General features: G+C 45.6%; 1 protein-coding gene across 1 annotated transcript in view; it reads right to left on the reverse strand.

Annotated features, from left to right (window-relative positions):
* Positions 1-1,202: 1,202 nt before the first annotated feature.
* Positions 1,203-20,326, reverse strand: part of LOC147460062 (replicase polyprotein 1ab protein) — a 42,261-nt gene continuing 23,137 nt past the window's right edge. The window contains exons 2-4 of the mRNA XM_086511214.1: positions 2,310-2,363; positions 1,818-1,943; positions 1,203-1,716 (exon numbers count right to left, since the gene is read on the reverse strand). Of these exons, the coding sequence (XP_086367340.1) occupies positions 1,567-1,716; positions 1,818-1,943; positions 2,310-2,363 (330 nt within the window). The 3' untranslated portion in view covers positions 1,203-1,566. The remainder of the gene's footprint in view (positions 1,717-1,817; positions 1,944-2,309; positions 2,364-20,326) is intronic.

The raw sequence follows: 20,326 nt of genomic DNA on the forward strand, positions 1-20,326 counted from the left end.
GAGAACATTGTTAAACAGTGAGAGACACTTTTTCATGAAAACCAAATAAGGCACAGCAAGGCAACAACCTTCCTGTTCAAAATGTTATTTCTTAGAAAGCACCTGTCCGGCAGGTATTTCCAACATGGGCACAAAACCCAAGGTGGTTTGCATCCAATGCAAAATGAGAATGCGGAGCAAACGAGCTCGAGGAGCTCCCCTCTCAAAGTGTTGTCTTGAGCTGAATTGTTTCTAACATAGTAATCAAGGCTGCTCGTTAAAGCTACAAGTGACCCCTCTCTTCCTTGACATCCCATTTGCCAGGCATCTCCACGGTGACTCAAGTATAAAACTACCAAGTTTTGTTGCATGCAAGAGAGAGAGAGAGAGAGAGAGAGAGAGAGAGAGAGAAATGAAATGAAATGTTATATTAACGTCTTCAAAAGGCCATAGTGACCTATGAGACCAAAAAGTCACAAGGTGGTGGATCTAATACAAAGTCAGAGTAACAAAATAACAACAGTACAAAACAAAAATATATACTATGGAATCCTAGACTGGTCGATGTGAACCAAGCAAAAAACTAAGCAAAAATGGGCTGAGTCACAAGAGATCTAGCATCGGTCGTTGGCGAATCTCATCAATTGAGAGAGAGAGAGAGAGAGAGAGAGAGAGAGAGATGAAATGAAATGAAATGTTATATTAACATCTTCAAAAGGCCAAAGAGACCAATGAGACCAGAAAGTTACAATGTGGTGGATCTGATACAAAGTCAGAGTAACAAGATGACAACATGACAAAATAAAATACTATGGAATCCTAGAGAGAGACGAATAAGAAGTACCTTCAGGGAACAATCCCAAGAGACCTCAAAGAGAGAGAGAGAGAGAGAGAGAGAGAGAGAGAGAGAGAGTCTCTATGACAGAGATTGTCTCAAAATAGCATGAGTTGCATGACATACATGAAGTGCTAACACGATGCATCCTTTACCAGACAAGACACCTCTTCATTTTCTTTTTCGGGAATGTAAAGACTTAATTCAAGAAAGAGAGGATTGCCACGCATAGGCCCAATAATTATCTGCAATTTTGAAGCTACAAACAATCATCCACAAACGATGTTACACTCAAACATCACATGGCCTTCTCCATTCAGTTATGAGCAACAAACAGGCTAAGAGGTACAACACAAATAGAAACGCCCAAACAGTTGTCTAAAACAAATTCACGACCAACAAAACTATATACAAAGACAGCCTCTGATTAAATACAGCGTGTTCAGGATGTATAGTTGAAACCTTTTTGCTGATATTACAAGAGATTCATAAGGCTCTGGGGCATTACTATAGAAGAAATGAAATGACGTTTCATGGCCAGCAGAGGGAACTTTGATTCGCCACAATTGTAACCCTGCTGCGCACTTCAGATCATACATTGGCCAACTACGAAACACGAGGATGGCATTGTGTATCCAAAATCATGCATGATAATCATTTAGTACCTGAGGTATTCCTCACTTCGGGGAAACTGCATGATGAGTCCACAAGCTAGATAGTGGCCCCAACTCAAGCATCGGATCCATGGACATTTAATCAACATCTACATCAATAATCGTAGGATCCGATTGACCGTTCGAAAAATCTTGCCTCGGCTGCCAAACCACAGCCTTGCAATAATTGCAAATCACCATCTGGTTTCGATTACCAATAAAGCGCCGTTTACAAGATGGGCACGAACCCTGGAACCAATGAATGAACAGAAATAGACCATAAACTTGATTTGAATTGCCTTAAAATTTTACAAATTGGCAAAATCACAATGCTAGATTCAAGGGCTTACCTCTACAACCATGTTTCTAGCCGCGGAGCTGATGAGCAATGGGGCAGCCAGAGGCAGGACCCACATAGAAAAAAGGATGATTCTGAACAACCATCCTGATAAAAGGAACCACATAAAGACAATTGTCTGCAGTCACAAGATAAAATAGCAATAAGGTCACACAAGCCTATACAAAATAGACAAGGAAAACCACAATGAACACCTTTCTGTGCTTGAATATAGATTAGCTCAGGATTCAACCAGTATTCTACTTAAACTGCCATTTCAATTCCTGCAAATCCTACTTAAAGAACCCTTCAACAATCAAAATGCATCAATCAGTAAAAATGACATGAGCCAGAGCTTCAAGACAAGTTATTATGCACATCCAGATTCTACCCAAATGTTTACAGACAGTTACTGAAGTCCATTGCTAAGTGTGCGCTTACTAAAACAAAGCCACTACAACCCTCTTCCATATAGAAGCAGTACAGCATTATAAAGAGGAGGTACCGTGAACATCCGACCAATTGGTGTTCGTAACAATCGGTCCAGCTGCCGTCTGTACTGTAAAAACACATGAAATGAAACAGAGTTAGACATCCTGTATAGCTTTGCAAAACAATGCTTCGAAATTCAAATCACTACATTCTCTTTTACTAAGCCTCGGAAGCGAAGAAAAACTCGTGGTAAAAAAGCCTGTAAGAAGGCACGGACAAGAAGGCTGCAGGCGAAAGGACCAATCGAAAACCATCAAATACTAGTCTTTTCAAATAAACTGGTCCAGGGTACCAAATCTGGCCCACGGCTGGACACAGACAAGGAAAACTGCAAGAAACTGAGACTTTGACCATGGGAAACCCTGCCAGCCTACCGGATCAGCAAACACATGGCTCATACCACCAAAAAAGCTACACCTACCTCAAATACGGCCGGGCACAGCCACAGAACAGTCCCCCACTCCCTAAACTGCTCCTAAAAGATCCTGGAGCCACCACTGGATAGAAGATGAAGCTGTAACAGAATTTGGTGCAGTGCGTGCTGCACATGAGAGGAGTTACTCCATGTCAACTTGTCATAGAGGGCGAAGCTGTAACAGAATTTGGTGCAGTGCGTGCTGCACATGAGAGGAGTTACTCCATGTCAACTTGTCATAGAGGGCCACACTACGGTGGGCATCGGGCATGACATGCTTGTAGTTTTTGGTTAATGGAATCAAACGAGCCATTCCCAGCATCAATCGGATTCACGGTTGGGCAGATGTGCAACGGTTTCACCCAGCAACTTTGTCTCAACTTTTTTTTTCCAGCAAAAGATCCTTTCATTAGTCTAAAAAAGGCCCAAAGGGCTACAAAGCACTGTCTCCTATGAATAGGATGCGACAAAGAGAGGGCAACAAGGGAGACTCTCCCTTGGTGCGAGGATACATCAGACAAGATACAATATAGGCTAAATCATAAAATAGGACAAGGGAAGAGCCAAACAGGTGGCCTGTAGTGCCATCGAATGTGGCCGGTACTCTGAGTGTCGAAGGGACCCTGCTTCAGGTAGAGTGAAAAGCCAGTCGGCGCTGGGTAGCACTGTCCGAAACTCCCTGGATGCGATCATACTGACCGCGTGAAGTGTGGATGATCTCGTGCCAGATAGCTCAAACTGTCTCTGCAGGGGGCTCCAAGCGTCCCTCAATAGCTCTGCAGTAACGAGCTCTCCATATGAACCAAGGTGCGACTGCTCAACAGCTCCCAGCAAAGATCTCTCTCCTGTGTCCAAGTCCCTATCGTGGTGAGGTCGGGAGCGAGGCCCAGGCGAGGCTGTCCCCGAATAAAGTGAATGGCCTGACTAGTGGCCTCCATCTCGTAGCTCAGGGCAGGCCCTGTGGTGATGGACCAAGCGGCTGCTCCCCATGTGTAAACCCCTCCGGAGAGAGAGGAGCCATAATGCGAAGAATCCGGAGCCAAACCTGCTGTGCCCGTGGACAGTCCAAGAGGCAATGTCTCTGAGTCTCTAGCTGATGCCCGCAGCAACTGCACGCTGAAGGCAAGCCACTATAAACCAGCCAGCTGCCCACTGCCAAGGCCCTGTAAGAAAGCAGCCACTGAAAGGTAGATATCCTGCAAGCCTGTCGACTGGCCCAAAGGCGGGCCCAAAAATCTGCCTGGAACTCCTGAGTCAATCCTTGCAAGCGCCAATGCTCTGCTGCGGCTGGAGTAGATGAGCGCCTCGCAGTCAATATATGTTGACCTAATCTGACAGTGTACTGGAAGGAGGTACCATGAACAGCAAGCTCAAAGGGGTCCTGCCACACCCGTCCCACTGAAGGCACGCAAAGCGGTCAAGCTCCATAGACCCAGATGCACCAATCTGGGTCAGTCTCTGTAGGGTCTGGATCAATGTGCCACTTCCGCTCAGTGGAAGCCACAATCCGAACACGCTGGAGCACACAATCAGCAACTAGGTGGGACTCCTCCTCCATCCTAATCAGTCTGCCGTCATCCCGAACCTCAAAGAAAAGGCATCTGCCACCCTCTGCATATGCCCTCACTGCAATCAGAATCTCATGGTGTGTGAAAGCTCCCATCCACCGTGGAGCCTCTCTCTGAACTGACGCAATTGCTCTAGCTGAACCTCCTCTGGTAAGTTGCTGAAAGCCTGCCACTCTCCAAAACTGCGGGCAGGACCAGCTGCCAATGGCCCCCAAGCTAGATGAGTCTAGTTTAATGCTTTATTTTTATAACTTTGTCTTCCAAGTTTTCCCTACTAAATCCTAAAAAGTTTACAAGCAGCATTTTGCCCTATAAAGGGAGCAGATCAACCAACGTTTTGGGTCATTATCACATAGTACCAGATCAACCCTAGCGTTTTCTGCAGATTAACCCCAGCATTTTGTTTCCCTTCGCGAGCCACCAGCCAAATCAGTCCAACGTTTTCAGTTTTCAGCCCATTTCCTTGCCGGAAGTGCGGTGAACTCCGCTAACGTTAATCCCGTTGCCGCAGCCCAGTACTTCGGCAGCCCATTGAACCTCTTCTCAGTCATTCCCTCACCGCATCAAGTGCTCCCATTGTTGTCCATCATCGGCTCCATCATCACCTACATTGTTAGCTTTGCTTTGCACATCGGATCGGCTGCGTTTTGCAACCGGATCTGCGTTTTTGCAGCCAGATTTCAGCCCTTGATTCCTCTCACATCAAGAGCGCATAGCAGGCCCAGATCTACCCCTTGGTGTCCATCAGCAACTCCTCATTGAGACGAACCCAAAGGTGCATCAAATCAGCCCCGAAGGTGCTTCATCTTGAAGAGTTACCGCAGCGACATCCCCATTCGAGTCAGTAGAGTTTGCATTGAGGTACTGCATGTATGTACATTCCATTTACGCAATCAAAAGCAAGTACCACATCTGCAACGGTGTGAGCTCTCTCTCTCTCTCTCTCTCTCTCTCTCTCTCTCTCTCTCTCTCTCTCTCTCCAGTGCAGCCGTTTTTTTACCTAGTAGACAGCAATTCACTCTTTTGATCATAACTTCTTCATCCGAACTCCGATTTGGATCTATAGCCTCAATTGAAGAGCACAACGCCCTCTACGCATTGATGTAAAGACAAAAAATTTCAGGGTTATGGAAGGCGTTTCTGTAGCAGCATTTCCAAAGTGAACAGGTTCAGGAAAGTTGACTGTCAACTCTTATTTTACATACAATGTCTTTTGGCACTCGCAAGGGTTCTTCTTCAACAAGGTCCACAACCATTGTAGAAAATGATCCAAAATCTCCTAAGTGTAGAGATAGCAACACAACCACTCAACCAACAACATCCGAAAGCATGATCATGGCATACTTGGTATCGTTGCTAGAGACCGTATAAAAACAAGGTGAAGACTTACGCGCACTTGCAATGGAGAATGGCACGCTAAGGGTTCGTGTGATTGAGACTGAGACTTCGCAGAACCCTCAGAACAGTAAGAACGGTAACTCTTCTAACCGATCTTCCAATAGTCTCTCAGAAAAGAACTCTCCGAGTGAACCTAAGCGTAAAGCTAACACAATTGCTAAACCTGAGCTCACTCCAGATGATGAAAAGGTAGAACAAGGAATTTTAGGAGGATACATCACGTCAGAAGAGCAAAGCACTTATTCTAAGGAAGATCGTTGTTTTCATTGTCACATTAAGGGTCACATAAAAAGAACATGTCCTAAGCTTGAATCGATTGAATCTAAAGAACCCACTTCGTCTGTCAATGCAATAAATGAGAACACGAGTGTGACCCAAGTCTCTCATTAAGTGTTATGGTCATGTGAATGGTCAGCGTTTTGTCATATTGTTTGATCCAGGCAGTATGCATGATTTGATTAGTGACTCTCTTGTCGAAAGAGCCCGCTTGGAGGTTCGCAAGACATCTCCTTTCGAGGTGCCTGGCTTCTCTCCTGGTATGGACTCTCTCATCACGCAAGAGTGCCTTGATGGTTTGTTCATTGTTCAACAAGTGTCCTTCCGCAGAAAATTTGTAGTTTCTCCTCTTTCAGGATGTGATATGCTTTTAGGCAGTCGATGGTTTCGTGAGCATAACCCTCTCATTGATTGGGCAGCTAATACCTTCACTTTCAATGCTAAAAGTGACTCTCATTGTCATTCGTGGGAAGGAAGATGTTCATTGGTCTTCTCTTATTTCTAATGTGCAGGTGAAGATTGAAAGGATTCAGGAGAAGGAGACTCTCTCAGTCTGGTCTTCTCCAAAGCACGACACACAAGAATTCCATGATTTGCATGATAATGAAGAGCATGATGATGAGAATGATGATTTGCATGATCAAGATGTGATTTCTCACAAGCATGATGATTTGCAGGAAGATGTGATTGTTCACAAGGATGATAGTTTAGTTGCTACTTTGTCTGTTAGGTGCAGCGGAATGAATGTTTGCGCTTTGCTCAAGATGAGTGCTCCGAACTGTGCTCAAGGTTCCTTTTAGTTCTTATGGAAGGGAGAGCCTTCCGTCCTTAATGGAGAGTGCTATGATCACGAACAAAGTGAGTGGACACTGTGCGTGCGAGTGTATGAGACTGAGAGATAGAGAGAAGAGAGATACAACACCAGAGACGTTGTAAAACCCTCCTTCGAAGGCCCCACTCTCGTCAACGATTGATTGCACAAACGGGTACAATGATGATGCATAAAACTGATGCAGATCTAGGCTATGTCGACGACAACAACCAGGATGGCGATGACGACAATAGGGCTGGAAATACGATGGTTCTAACTGCTGTCCAAAAACGCTAACTGCTGAAATCTGCTGCGATGGAAAATGCTAATTTCGAGGCTGTTTTGGTGCTGCTGAAAAACGCTAATTTGCCTGATGAAAAACGCTGAGATGCTGCTGTCTTTTAGGGCTGAAAACGCTGCTGAATCTGATGCGATTCAAGCTGAGAACGCAGCCTGATCTGCTGCTGAAAAACGCTAGGAATTCAGCCCCATAGCGATGTGAAAAACGTTGGCCTCTGCAGCTTGTTGGCGATCTGGAAAACGCTGGCTTCTAGGGTGTGAACCCGCAAGGTAAGGGCTGCAAAGACGCCAAGGGAATGGTTGGCGAGGGTGCACAGAAAACGCTAGGCTATGGTGAGGGAAAAACGCCAAGGCTAGTGGGTTCTTGATGGTTCTTGCTGAGAGAAAGAAGGACCTGTTGCCAAAGGCCTACTGTGATCCTGGCTCATCTGCCATTTAGTGCTAACTTTGGTTTGCTTATATATTTTCTTACCCAAATTGCCCTATCTACTTTTGTTGGAAAGTCACTTAAATTAATAAGTGAAAAATGTCAAAAAATAGGGAAAATAGGCTAAATGCACTGGAAAATTCCCCTGAAAGAATCTGATGGATTCTGATGGGAATACTGATTATCATGCTGTGTGCAACCAAAGGATATGCATCTATACTAAGTGACTGGGCATGCACGGTCTACGAATAGACTCACAAAAAGTGCCAGATCACTTCTAATCTAGACTGACGGAAACCCTGTTATGGTGTAGCTTGTCCACGGACACAGGGTTGGATGTGTCACGTGACATTCCCTCCTTTTCAAAGTGAGGTACTGGTACCGAACTGTATGGCGTCGAGGGAGATCGCCAATAGCATCCGGAATCCTGGAAGGGACTCTTCGCCGGCCGACTTTGATGTGTGGGTCGTGCGGTACTTGAACTTCATAAAGGTCTGCAACGCTTGCTTCTTTGGGCCGCGCCGAAAGCGACACAAAGTCTTTTGTGGCTCCTTCGATGCTTCAACTTCGTCTAGAGTCGTGCTTCTTCCTTCTTCAAGAATCTCCATGGCTGAAAATTCCTGAAACCATTTCCAACACAAAACCATGAACATACCCATTCCATGTAAAGTGAGTGGAAAAAATCTTGTCTTCTCTAAAGACTGTGCATGCAATGTAAATGAACCAATAAACGGAATGCCAAACCGTTCACCACATACACACAAACAATGAGATCGAATCTTTCTCTTATGATCTAGAGCAATCAACTGTGGCAATTCACAACGGAAATGCCCATGCTTGGTGCTCATACTTTCATGTGCTCATTCTACGAATGTGTCATGCCAAGGAAGAGACATGGAATGTGACTTCCTTACATACATACTTTTCAGCCTTTCATGAGAAATCCGCATACATTCGTGCTCATCCATGAGAGAAACGTGCTCAACACACAATATGTCATGCCTAGGAAAAGGGATCACATAAAGATGCTGACTAAAATACATGAAACGATCACGAATGAAACACTCGAACAATGCGTGCGTACTAATCATGCGAACACATAATACTTCCTGTGAGGGTTCTTTGAACCTAGGCTCGAGAGCCAAGATCAATCCTTCGTGATTCATCGAATCAGCAACGAGGTTAGCTTCGCTAAGAAAAGCATCAACTAACACATCATCCTTGTGAACAATCACATCTTCTTCATGCAACTCAACATGCTTCTGAGAAATCTCATCTTGATCATGCAAATCATCATGCTCGTCTTTATCATCCAAATCATCATGTTGATCATTGTCAATCAAATCATCATGCTGCTCACAATGATGCAAATCCTGTGTGTCATGCTTTGGAGAAAAAGAGACTCAAAGAGTCTCCTTCACATGAATCCGATCAATCTTGTCCTACATATTAGCAATGGGAGATAAAGAATGAACAATGTCCTCTCCATGAATGACAATGGAAGAATCACTTTTGGCATTGAGAGTGAAAGTGTTAGCCTCCCAATCAATGAGAGGGTTAGCATCACGAAACCATCGAATGCCCAAAATCATATCACATCCTAAGAGAGGAGAGACAACAAATCTTCTAGTGCAGACAGCTTTTTGAATTGCAAACAACAAATAAGCGTCCATATCGGGAACAAAGCCAGAGACCTCGATAGGAGATCTCTGACTAACTTCTAGGCGGGCTCTCTCAACAAGAGAGGGACTAATCACATCATGCATACTACCTGGGTCAAACAATATGACAAAACGCTGCCCCATCATATGACCATAACATTTAATGAGAGAATCATCAATGGGAGGGTCATGAGAAACTTGGGGCACACTCGTGTTATCATTAATTGCATTGACAAAGGAAGTGGTTTCTGTGGATTCTTTAGATTCATTCGATTCAGGCTTAGGACATGTTCTTTTTATGTGACCCTTTATGTGACAATGAAAACAACGACCTTCCTTAGAATAAGTGCTTTGCTCTTCCGGCGTGATGTAACCTCCTACAATTCCTTGTGCTACCTTTTCATCTGGAGTAAGCTTAGGTTTAGCAATTGTGTTAGCCTTACCCTTAGATTCATTAGAAGAATTCTTTTCTGAGAGACTGTTGGAAGATTGGTTAGAAGAGTTACCATTCTTACCATTCTCAAAAGTCTGCGAGGTACTTGTGGATATCTTGTTCTCCTTAGGCTTTCCCTTGTTGTGCTTCATCTCCTGCGCGAGAGCAATAGCTACCGCCTTGTTGAGATCGATTGGATCGAGCACCTTGACATCGTACTTGATATACTCGTCCAATCCATAAAGGAATGCCTCTTTGCGTTCATCATCCGACTTGCGTAATTGGGTACCTAGCTGCAAAACACGATTAGAAAAAGACATAATCGGCATACCATTTTGCTTGAGAGTGCGCCAATCGTCCTTCAATCATACGAGGTACTGAGGTGGCATAAACCACGCGTTGAGCTTGTCTTGGAAATAAGCCCAATTGAAGGAAAGGGGGCGTGAGTTCGTCAGCTTCCTCTAGGTGCGCGGCTAATTGTGCCTCTTGCCATGCGTGGTACCAATTAATGGCATCATCGGCAAGGTACATAGCTGCCGTCAATACCTTGCTATTCCCTGTCTTCTTAGTTGTCGCAAAATAAGCATTAAATTGATGCCAGCAAGAATGAATAACCGTAGCATCCATCTTACCATCATACTTATTGAAAGTCAACTTCTCTATGACTGGGTTGTTGGAATCCGCATCGTGGCTTGCGCCACTTGAGAAACGCCCACGATCTTTGGCTAGTTTGGACTTCGAGGCAAGTACTTGTCGAACCAACTCTTGAGTGCGTAGTTCTCTTTGAGCATCTCGCTCGATCTCCAAGGCCACTCTTTGAGCGGCACGCTCGGCCTCCAAGGCCGCGCTTCGTGCTGTTGCTTCCTCCTTTCTTTGTTCTTTTGTTTCTTTTCGTTCGTCGCGCTCGCATTCTAAAGCAATGCGATTTGCTTCTTGTTATGCGGCAATTCTTTCGTTTCTTTCGTCGCGCTCGCGGTCCTTAGCTTCCTGTTGTTCTGCTTTGCTTGCTAGTTGTGCCAACGCAACTCGATTCGTTTCTTGTTGTTGTGCCATCATGTCCAAGATCGACTTGACCATCACCTCCATAGAAGTTGGTACAACTCGTGGCGTAGATGGCCAAGGGGGAGAATCGGAAAAATCTCTTGGTGGGGAGAACTCTTCGTCGCCTCTCTCATGCTCATCACCTGTATGCGAAGTATCCATTCCGCTTCGGGTGACGACCATGCACTATGATCTTGACCATCACCTCCATAGAAGTTGGTACAACTCGTGGCGTAGATGGCGAAGGGGGAGGGTCGGAAAAATCTCTTGGTGGGGAGAACTCTTCGTCGCCTCTCTCATGCTCATCACCTATATGCGAAGTATCCATTCCGCTTCGGGTGACGACCATGCACTATGATCTTTGGTTCTTAAGTTCACGAGGAACTTGGGTTCTTGGGTTCTTGAGGTTCTTGAGGTTTTCTTTCGCTTGCAAACCTTGTTTGAGAAGGATCTTCTGTTCACCCGGGTTCTACTCCTTTCCGCGGGCGCACCCCTTGGCCGCCTTACGCTCACACCAAGGTTGCATTTTCCCACCTCGCGTCGATTGGCCGGCCGCTAAGTGCATAGTCTACTCTCAATGAGTGAAAAGAGACACAAGGGGAGGCTGGACAAGCCCTTCTTTCTTGGGATTCTTGACACTCTTCAAAAACACGATTAGGAATCGACACGCCCAAGCGAACTTAGGTTCGTGCGACCGCAACAAGCAAAAACGTTTCTTGTGATTCTTGTGGTTCTTTCCTTGAGTGATACAGAACACTGCCATAGCTCTCATACCAATGTTAGGTGCAGCGGAATGAATGTTTGCGCTTTGCTCAAGATGAGTGCTCCGAACTGTGCTCAAGGTTCCTTTTAGTTCTTATGGAAGGGAGAGCCTTCCGTTCTTAATGGAGAGTGCTATGGTCACGAACAAAGTGAGTGGACATTGTGCGTGCGAGTGTATGAAACTGAGAGATAGAGAGAAGAGAGATACGACACCAGAGACGTTGTAAAACCCTCCTCTGAAGGCCCCACTCTCGTTGGCAAGAGTGGTCTACGATTGATTGCACAAATAGACCAATTGATTGCACAAACGGGTACAATGATGATGCATAAAACTGATGCAGATCTAGGCTATGTCGACGACGACAACCGTGATGACGATGACGACAATAGGGCTGGAAATGGGATGGTTCTAACTGCTGCCAAAAACGCTAACTGCTGAAATCTGCTGCAATGGAAAACGCTGATTTCGAGGCTGTTTTGGTGCTGCTGAAAAACGCTAATTTGCCTGATGAAAAACGCTGAGATGCTGCTGTGTTTTAGGGCTGAAAACGCTGCTGAATCTGATGCAATTCAAGCTGAAAACGCGGCCTGATCTGCTGCTGAAAAACGCTAGGAATTCAGCCCCATAGCGATGTGGAAAACGCTGGCCTATGTAGCTTGCTGGCGATCTGGAAAACGCTGGCTTCTAGGGTGTGAACCCGCAAGGTAAGGGCTGTAAAAACGCCAAGGGAATGGTTGGCGAGGGTGCACAGAAAACGCTAGGCTATGGTGAGGGAAAAACGCCAAGGCTAGTGGGTTCTTGATGGTTCTTGCTAAGAGAGGGGAGGACCTGTTGCCAAAGGCCTGCTGTACTCCTCGTTCATCTGCCATTTAGTGCTAACTTTGGTTTGCTTATATATTTTCTTACCCAAATTGCCCTACCTACTTTTGTTGGAAAGTCACTTAAATTAATAAGTGAAAAATGTCAAAAAATAGGGAAAATAGGCTAAATGCACTAGAAAATTCCCCTGATGAAATCTAATGGATTCTGATGAGAATACTAATGATCATGTTGTGTACAACCAGAGGATATGCATCTATACTAAGTGAATGGGCATGCACGGTCTACAAATAGACTCACAAAAAGTGCCAGATCACTTCTAATCTAGATTGACTGGATTGACGGAAACCCTGTTATGGTGTAGCTTGTCCACGGACACATAGGGTTGGATGTATCACGTGACATTGTCTAGTGAAGCTAACCCCATTGCAGATTCAATCGATCACAAGGAACCGATCTTGGCTCTCGAGCCTAGATCCAAAGAACCCCCACAGGACGTATTATGTGTTCGAGTGATTAGTCAACACGCATTGTTCGAGTGTTTCATTCGTGATCGTTTCCTGTAGTTTAGTCAGCGTCTTTATGTGATCCCTGTTCATAGGCATCACATAGTGTTGGTTGAGCACGATTCACTCATGATTGAGCACAGATGTATGTGGATTTCTCATGAAAAGCTGAAAAGTATGCATTCATTCAAGGAAGTCACATTCCATGTCTCTTCCTTGGCACGACACCGTCGTAGAAAGAGCACAAGAAGGATTGAGCATCAAGCATCAGCATTTCCATTGTGATTTGCCACAGTTAAGTTATTTAGATCAGAAAGTCAAGATTCGATCTCATTATTTGCGTGTTTTTGATGTACGGTTTGGCACTCCGTCATTTTGTTCATCTGCATTGCATGCACAGTCTTTTCAAAAGACTAGAATTTTTTCAATCACTTTACATGGAATGGGTATGCTCATGTTTTTGTGTTAGAAGTGGTTTCAGGAATTTTCTTCCTCGGAGATAGACGCATGACTATAGACGAAGTTGAAGCATCGAAGGAGCCATAGAAGACTTTGTGTCGCTTTCGACGTGGCCCAAAGAAGCAAGCGTTACAGACCTTTATGAAGTTCAAGTACCGCACGATCCACGCATTAGAGTGGGCCGGCGACGAGTCCTTTCCAGGATTCCAAACACTGCTAGTGATCTCCCTCGACGCCATACAGTTCGGTACCGGTACCTCACTTTGAAAGGAGGGGATGTCACGTGACACATCCAACCCTATGTATTTGTGGACAAGCTACAGCATGACCAGGGTTCAAATTCAGTCAAGTCAGTCTAGACTGAAGTGATATGGCACTTCGGTGAATCTGTTTGCAGACTGTGCATGTCCAGACACTTAGATTAGATGCATATCCTCCGGTTGCACACAGCATGATCATCAGCATTCCCATCAGAATCCATCATGAGAATTTTCCAATTCACAGAACCTATTTTCCCTATTTTCCAATTCACAGAACCTATTTTCCCTATTTTTGACATTTTTCACTTATTATTTTTAAGTGACTTTTGTTGGGAATTGGATAGGGCAAATTGAGTAGTGAAATGTATAAGGAAACCTAGCACTAGCAGTTCTGGCAGAAGAGGCAGCAGGAGCATTGCTCGCAGCTCAACAGGCACCTTCTCAAGCTAGACTACCCCCAAGAACCTTGGCGTTTTGTCCCCCGAAACCCTCGCGTTTTTCAGCCTTGAAGACTCATCCATTTCAGCGTTTTTCATTTCAGCAGGCAGCATTTTCAATGCAGCAGATTCAACGTTTCTGGGACAGCAGAACCAACGGTTTTTAGCAGCATAACCAGCGTTTTTGGAACCAGCATGTCCAACGTGTTTGGACCAGTAGAGCTAGCGTTTTTGTAGACAGTAAGACAACGTTTCACCAAGGCCTCAAGTTCGCAGAAAACCCCAAATTGGCACGACAGGAACCGACTCACAGCATTCAGTTTTCAGCCTTAGCTTTGTCATCGTCGTCCACACCGTCGACTTCCGCATAGTAGCATTTAGACTCATTGCATCAGCCCCTTGTATCAGATTGTGCAATCAATAGCATAAACATCTCTCGCCATCGAGAGAGGGGCCCTTGGAGGAGGGTTTGACAACTTCCTGGTGTCGTATTCTCTTCTCTCTCTATCTCTCAGTCTCAGCACCTTCATTCACAGTGTCTATTCACTTTGTTTGTGTCCATTGCACTCTCTCACTAAAGGAACGGAAGGCTCTCCCTTCCGTAAGTAAAAGGAACCTTGAGCACAATTCGGAGCACTCATCTTGAGCAAAGTTCAACATTCACTCCCGTGCACCTTACATCCTGCCAGGACACCATCCGGTGGTGGTCCATGCGGTCTCTCACTGACTGCTGCAGTACACGGCATCTTCGACGTCGGCTTAATCATCTACGGACGTACGATCCTTGGGAGATCCATTGTCACGTGCAAATCTAACCCTATGTGTACATGGACAAGCTACTTCATGACATGGGTTCAGTTCAGTTAGCTTAGGAAGTGATCTGGCACTTTTGTGAGTGTTCGCAGACCGTGCATGTCTAGACACTTAGAGTAGATGCATATCCTTTGTAGCATGACCATCAGATTTCCATTAGAACCCATCAGGAGCAATGAGCAATTTTACAATGCATAGACTTATTTTCCCTATTTTTGACATTTTAGGGTAATTTGACTAAGCCATATATAGAAGGAAACCTAGCGCTAGCACAATCTGGCAAAAGAGGCAGCAGGAACCAAGGTTCAACAGGCACCTTCTCAGCATTGCAACTTGTAGGCCTAGCGTTTTCAGCCATCCCAAGCCAGCTAAACCGTGCCTTGAGCTTGTCTTGGAAATCAGCCCAATTAAAAGAGGGGCGTGAAATCGTCGGCTGCCTCTAGGTGCACGGCTAGCTGTGCCTCTTGCCATGCGTGGTACCAATTAATGGCATCACCGGCAAGGTACATAGCTGCCATCAAAACTTTGCTATTGCTTGTCTTCTTAGTTGTCGCAAAATAAGCATTAAATTGATGCAACCAAGAATGAATAACAGTAGCATCCATCTTACCGTCATACTTACTGAAAATCAAGTTTTCTGTGACTGGGTTGTGTGAATCCGCATCGTGGCTTGCGCCACTTGACGAACTCCCACGATCTTTGGGTGGTTCGGTCTTCGAGGCTAGGATTTGGGCAATAAATTCTTGATTGCGAAGCTCCCTTTGAGCTTCACGCTCGGCCTCTTTTTCTGCGTTGCGTTCTTTTCGTTCAGTGCGCTCGCGTTCGAGAGCAAGTCGTTGTTCTTCTTGTTTTGCGGCAAGCGCAAGGCGCTCACGTTCCTGAGCAAGTCGATTTTCTTCTTGTTGTGCAGCAAGTTTGTCGTTTTGTTCATCGTGATCGCGGTCCTTGGCTTCTTGTGCATGGTCCTTTGCTGCTTATTCATCTGCTTTGCTTGCGAGTTGTGCCAAGGCAACTCGATTCGTTTCTTATTGTTGTGCCATCATGTCCAACATCGACTTCACCATCATCTCCATAGGAGTGAGGACAACTCGTGGCGTAGATGGCGAAGGGGGAGGGTTGGAAAAATCTCTTGGTGGGGAGAATCCTTCGTCACCTCTCTCATGCTCATCACCTGAATGCGAAGTATCCATGCCGCTTCGGGTGACAACCATGCACTAGGATCTTGGGGTCTTAAGCTCGCGAGGAACTTGGGTTCTTGAGGTTCTTGAGTCTTGAGGGTCTTGGATTCTTGGGGTTCTTGAGGTTTTCTTTCGCTTACAAATCGCGTTGGAGATGGATCTTCTCTTCACCCGAGTTCTACCCTTTTCTGCGAGCGCACCCCTTGGCGGCCTTGCGCTCACACCAAGGTTGCTTTTTCCCACCTCACGTCGATTGGCCGGCCGCTAAGTGCACGGTCCGCTCTCAATGAGTGAAAAGAGACACAAGGGGAGGCTGGACAAGCCCTTCTTTCTTGGGATTCCTATCACTCTTCAACAAAACACGATTAGGAATCACCACGCCCAAGTAAACTTGGGTTCGTGCGATCGCAACAAGCAAAAAAAATTCTTGTGGTTCTTGTGGTTCTTTCCTTGAGTAATGCAGAACACTTCCAAAGCTCTGATACCAATGTTAGGTGCAGCGGAATGAATGTTGTATTTTCTCAAGAATAGTGATCTTTATTGCTCAAGGTTCCTTTTAGTTCTTAGGGAAAGAGAGAGCTTTCCGTCTTGTAGAGTGTCGTGGTTACGAACAAAGTGAGTGGATATTGTGCGTGCAAGTGAATGAGACTGAGAGAAGGAGAGAGAAGAGAGACGACACCGAGAGGTTGTAAAACCCTCCTCCGAAGGCCCCACTCTCGTCGGCGAGAGTGGTCTACTTGATTGCACAAATGCGTACAATGCAAATGCAATGGACAAATGCAATGGGACTATGCCGATGACGATGATGACGGCGGCGACTTAGGCTGATATCTGGGATCTTCTTGGTGGCTGAAAATGACTGTTTCTCGATGGGTTCATGGCTGAAAAATGACTATTTTTGTCGGGTCGAGAGGATGATGAAAAATGCTGCTGAAAACTGCTCTTTGGCTGTCTTTTTGGATGAGGTTTCCTTGCTGAAAAACGCTGGGACAGCAGAGGGTTTCTTGCTGAAATCTGCAGGTTTTCAAATGCTTAATGACTCCTTACCCGGCCATGGTGATCTGCTGCCATTTGCTTGATGAAAACGATGATTTGGCTGAGATGTGTCTGGAGTTAGTGGAGGCCAAAAACGCTGATGTCATGCTTGTGAAAAACGCTAGCAGAGATGAGGTCCCCTGCGATGGTGAGGATATGCAATGGTCTGCTTACGCTAGGAGACTGTGGTTGATGGCGATGACTGCAAGAGAGAAAACGCCAGGGCTGCTGGGTTGATGCAAAAACGCCAGGAAGGGGAGAAGATGCAAAAACGCTAGGGATGGTCTGAGGGGGTACTGCTGAGAAGTTGCCTGTTGAGCGGGAAGCTCCTGCTGCCTCTTCTGCCAGAAAGTGCTAACTTGGGTTTGCTTATATATTAACTTAGCAAAATTGCCCTACCTACTTTTGTTGGAAAGTCACTTAAAAATAATAAGTGAAAATAACCAAAAATAGGAAAATAGGCTAAATGCACTGGAAAATTCCCCTAACTGATGCTAATGGATTCTGATGGGAATTCCGATGATGATGGTGTGTGCAACCGGAGGATATCCATCTATGCTAAGTGACTGGGCATGCACGGTCTACGAATAGACTCACAAAAGTGCCAGATCACTATTAATCTAAACTGACTGAACTAACGGGAACCCTGCTATGGTATAGCTTGTCCACGGACACAGGGTTGGGATGTGTCACGTGACAGGAGCACTCATCTTGAGCAAAGTTCAACATTCACTTCCGCTGCACCTTACATTGGTATCAGAGCTTTGACAGTGCTCTATATCACTCAAGGAAAGAACCACAAAATTTTTTTTGCTTGTTGCGGTCGCACGTAACCCAAGTCCTCTTGGGCACGTAGATTTCTAATCGTGTTTTTGAAGAGTGACAGGAAACCCAAGAAAGAAGGGCTTGTCCAGCCTCCCCTTGTTTCTCTTTTCACTCATTGAGAGCGGACCATGCACTTAGCGGCTCGACGTGAGGTGGGTAAAAGCAACCTTGGTGTGAGCGCAAGGCCGCCAAGGAGTGCGCCCGCAGGAAAGAGAAGAGCTTGGGTAAGAGAAGCTCCTTCTCTAACACAGATTACAAGCTAAAGACGAACCTCAAGAACCTCAAGAACCTCAAGAGCCTCAAGAACTCAAGAACCCAAGAACCCAAGTTTCTCTTGAACTTAAGAACCAAAGATCACAGTGTATGGTCATCACCCAAAGCGGAATGCATACTTTGCATGAAGGTGGTGAGCATGACGAAGGTGAAGAAGAATTTTCCCCACCAGGAGGTTTTTCTGACCCTCCCCCTTCCCCATCTACGCCACGGTTTGCACCAGCTCCTATGGAGGCTTTGATCAAGTCAATGATGGACATGATGGCACAACAACAAGAAGCGAATCGCGTTGTGATGGCACAACTAGAAAGAAAAGCAGAACGACAGGAAGCCATGGAGCGTGAACGCCAACACAGACAAGAAACCTTGGATCACGAAGCACGCTTGGTGGCCGAGGAACGAAAAGAAAGAAAAGCAAAAAGAAAGGAAGCTTTGGAGCATGAGCGCGATCAAGCGCACTTGACGGCCGAAGAAAGACGAGCGGCCTTGGAGGCAGAGCGTGAGGTGCAGAGAGACCTACGCATGCAAGAGTTGGTCCAACATGCTCTCACCTCGGGACCAACGCGGGACAAAGATTTTGGTGGTTCATCAAGTGGCTCACGCCGAGATTCGGATTCCAACAACCGCGTCACAGAGAAGGTCACGTTCAGTAAGTATGATGGTGCATCAATGTTAGGTGCAGCGGAATGAATGTTTGCGCTTTGCTCAAGATGAGTGCTGCAAACTGTGCTCAAGGTTCCTTTTGTTCTTACGGAAGGGAGAGCCTTCCGTTCTTAATGAGAGAATGCTATGATCACAAACAAAGTAAGGGAGAGCCTTCCGTTCTTAACGAGAATGCTATGATATTGTGTGTGCAAGTGTATGAGACTGAGAGATAGAGAGAGAAGAGAGATACGACACCAGAGACATTGTAAAACCCTCCCACTCTCGTCGACGAAGGTGGTCTACTTATGATTGCACAAACTGGTACAAACTGAATGCATGTGATTGATGCAAGTCTAGGTTATGTTGACGACGACGACGGGGATGATGAGGCCGACACTAGGGCTGAAATCTGCAATCTTTTATCTGCTGTCCAAAAACGCTCTGGGCTAAAATCTGCTACAATCCAAAAACGCTGATTTGGGGAGTTGTTTCTGTGGGTCTTTGTCGCTGAAAATCTGCAGGTTTAGGGCTGAAAACTGAGGTTCTTTAAGGCTGAAAACTAATCGTCTTTCCGGGCTGAATCTGCTACCTTTTTTAGGGCTGAAATTGCAGGCTCTTCATGGCTGAAAAACGCTGCTCATACTTGCTGAAAACGCTAGGCCAGAACTGATGTCAAAAACGCTAGGTTGCTAAGCTTTGCAAAAAAGCTAGCTAATGGATCTCTGGCGATGGTTGCTGATGCAAAAACACTAGTAGCTCGAACTGCCTGGCGAGGATGCTTGCTGAAGAAAACGCTAGATCTGGGTCTTGCTTGGAGGGAGTCCACCAAGGGGTCTTGTTGAGAAGTTGCCTGCTGACCTTGGCTCCTGTTGCCTCTTCTAGCATTTAGTGCTAGCCTAGGTTTGCTTATATACAAACTTACTCAATTTGCCCTACCTACTTTCCAACAAAAGTCACTTAAAAATAATAAGTGAAAAATGTCAAAAATAGGTAAAATAGGCTAAATGCACTGAAAAATTCCCTTGAAGGATTCTAATGGATTTTGATGGGAATGCTTATGATCATGCTGTGTGCAACCAGAGGATATGCATATACACTAAGTGACTGGGCATGCACGGTCTACGAATAGACTCACAAAAGTGCCAGATCACTTCTAATCTAGACTGACTGGACTGACTGCACCCTGATCATGCTGTAGCTTGTCCACGGACACAGAGGGTTGGATGTGTCACGTGACATCCCCTCCTTTTCAAAGTGAGGTACTGATACCGAACTGTATGGCGTCGAGGGAGATCGCCAACAACATCCGGAATCGTGGAAGGGACTCTTCGCCGGCCCACTCTGATGTGTGGGTCGTGCGGTACTTGAACTTTATAAAGGTCTGCAACGCTTGCTTCTTTGGGCCGCGCCGAAAGTGGCACAAAGTCTTCTGTGGCTCCTTCGATGCTTCAACTTCGTTTAGAGTCATGCTTCTTTCTTCTTCAAGAATCTCCATGGCTAAAAATTCCTGAACCCATTTCCAACACAAAACCATGAACACACCTATTCCATGTAAAGTGAGTGGAAAAAATCATGTCGTCCTAATAGACTGTGCATGCAATGTAGATGAACAAAGAGACGGAGTGCTAACCCGTTCACCACACACATGCAACAAATGAGATCGAATCTTTCTCTTCTGATCTAAATC

Source organism: Adiantum capillus-veneris, chromosome 4 (genome assembly GCF_014529385.1).
Source record: "Adiantum capillus-veneris isolate H3 chromosome 4, ASM1452938v2, whole genome shotgun sequence".
Classification (NCBI taxonomy): Eukaryota; Viridiplantae; Streptophyta; class Polypodiopsida; order Polypodiales; family Pteridaceae; genus Adiantum; species Adiantum capillus-veneris.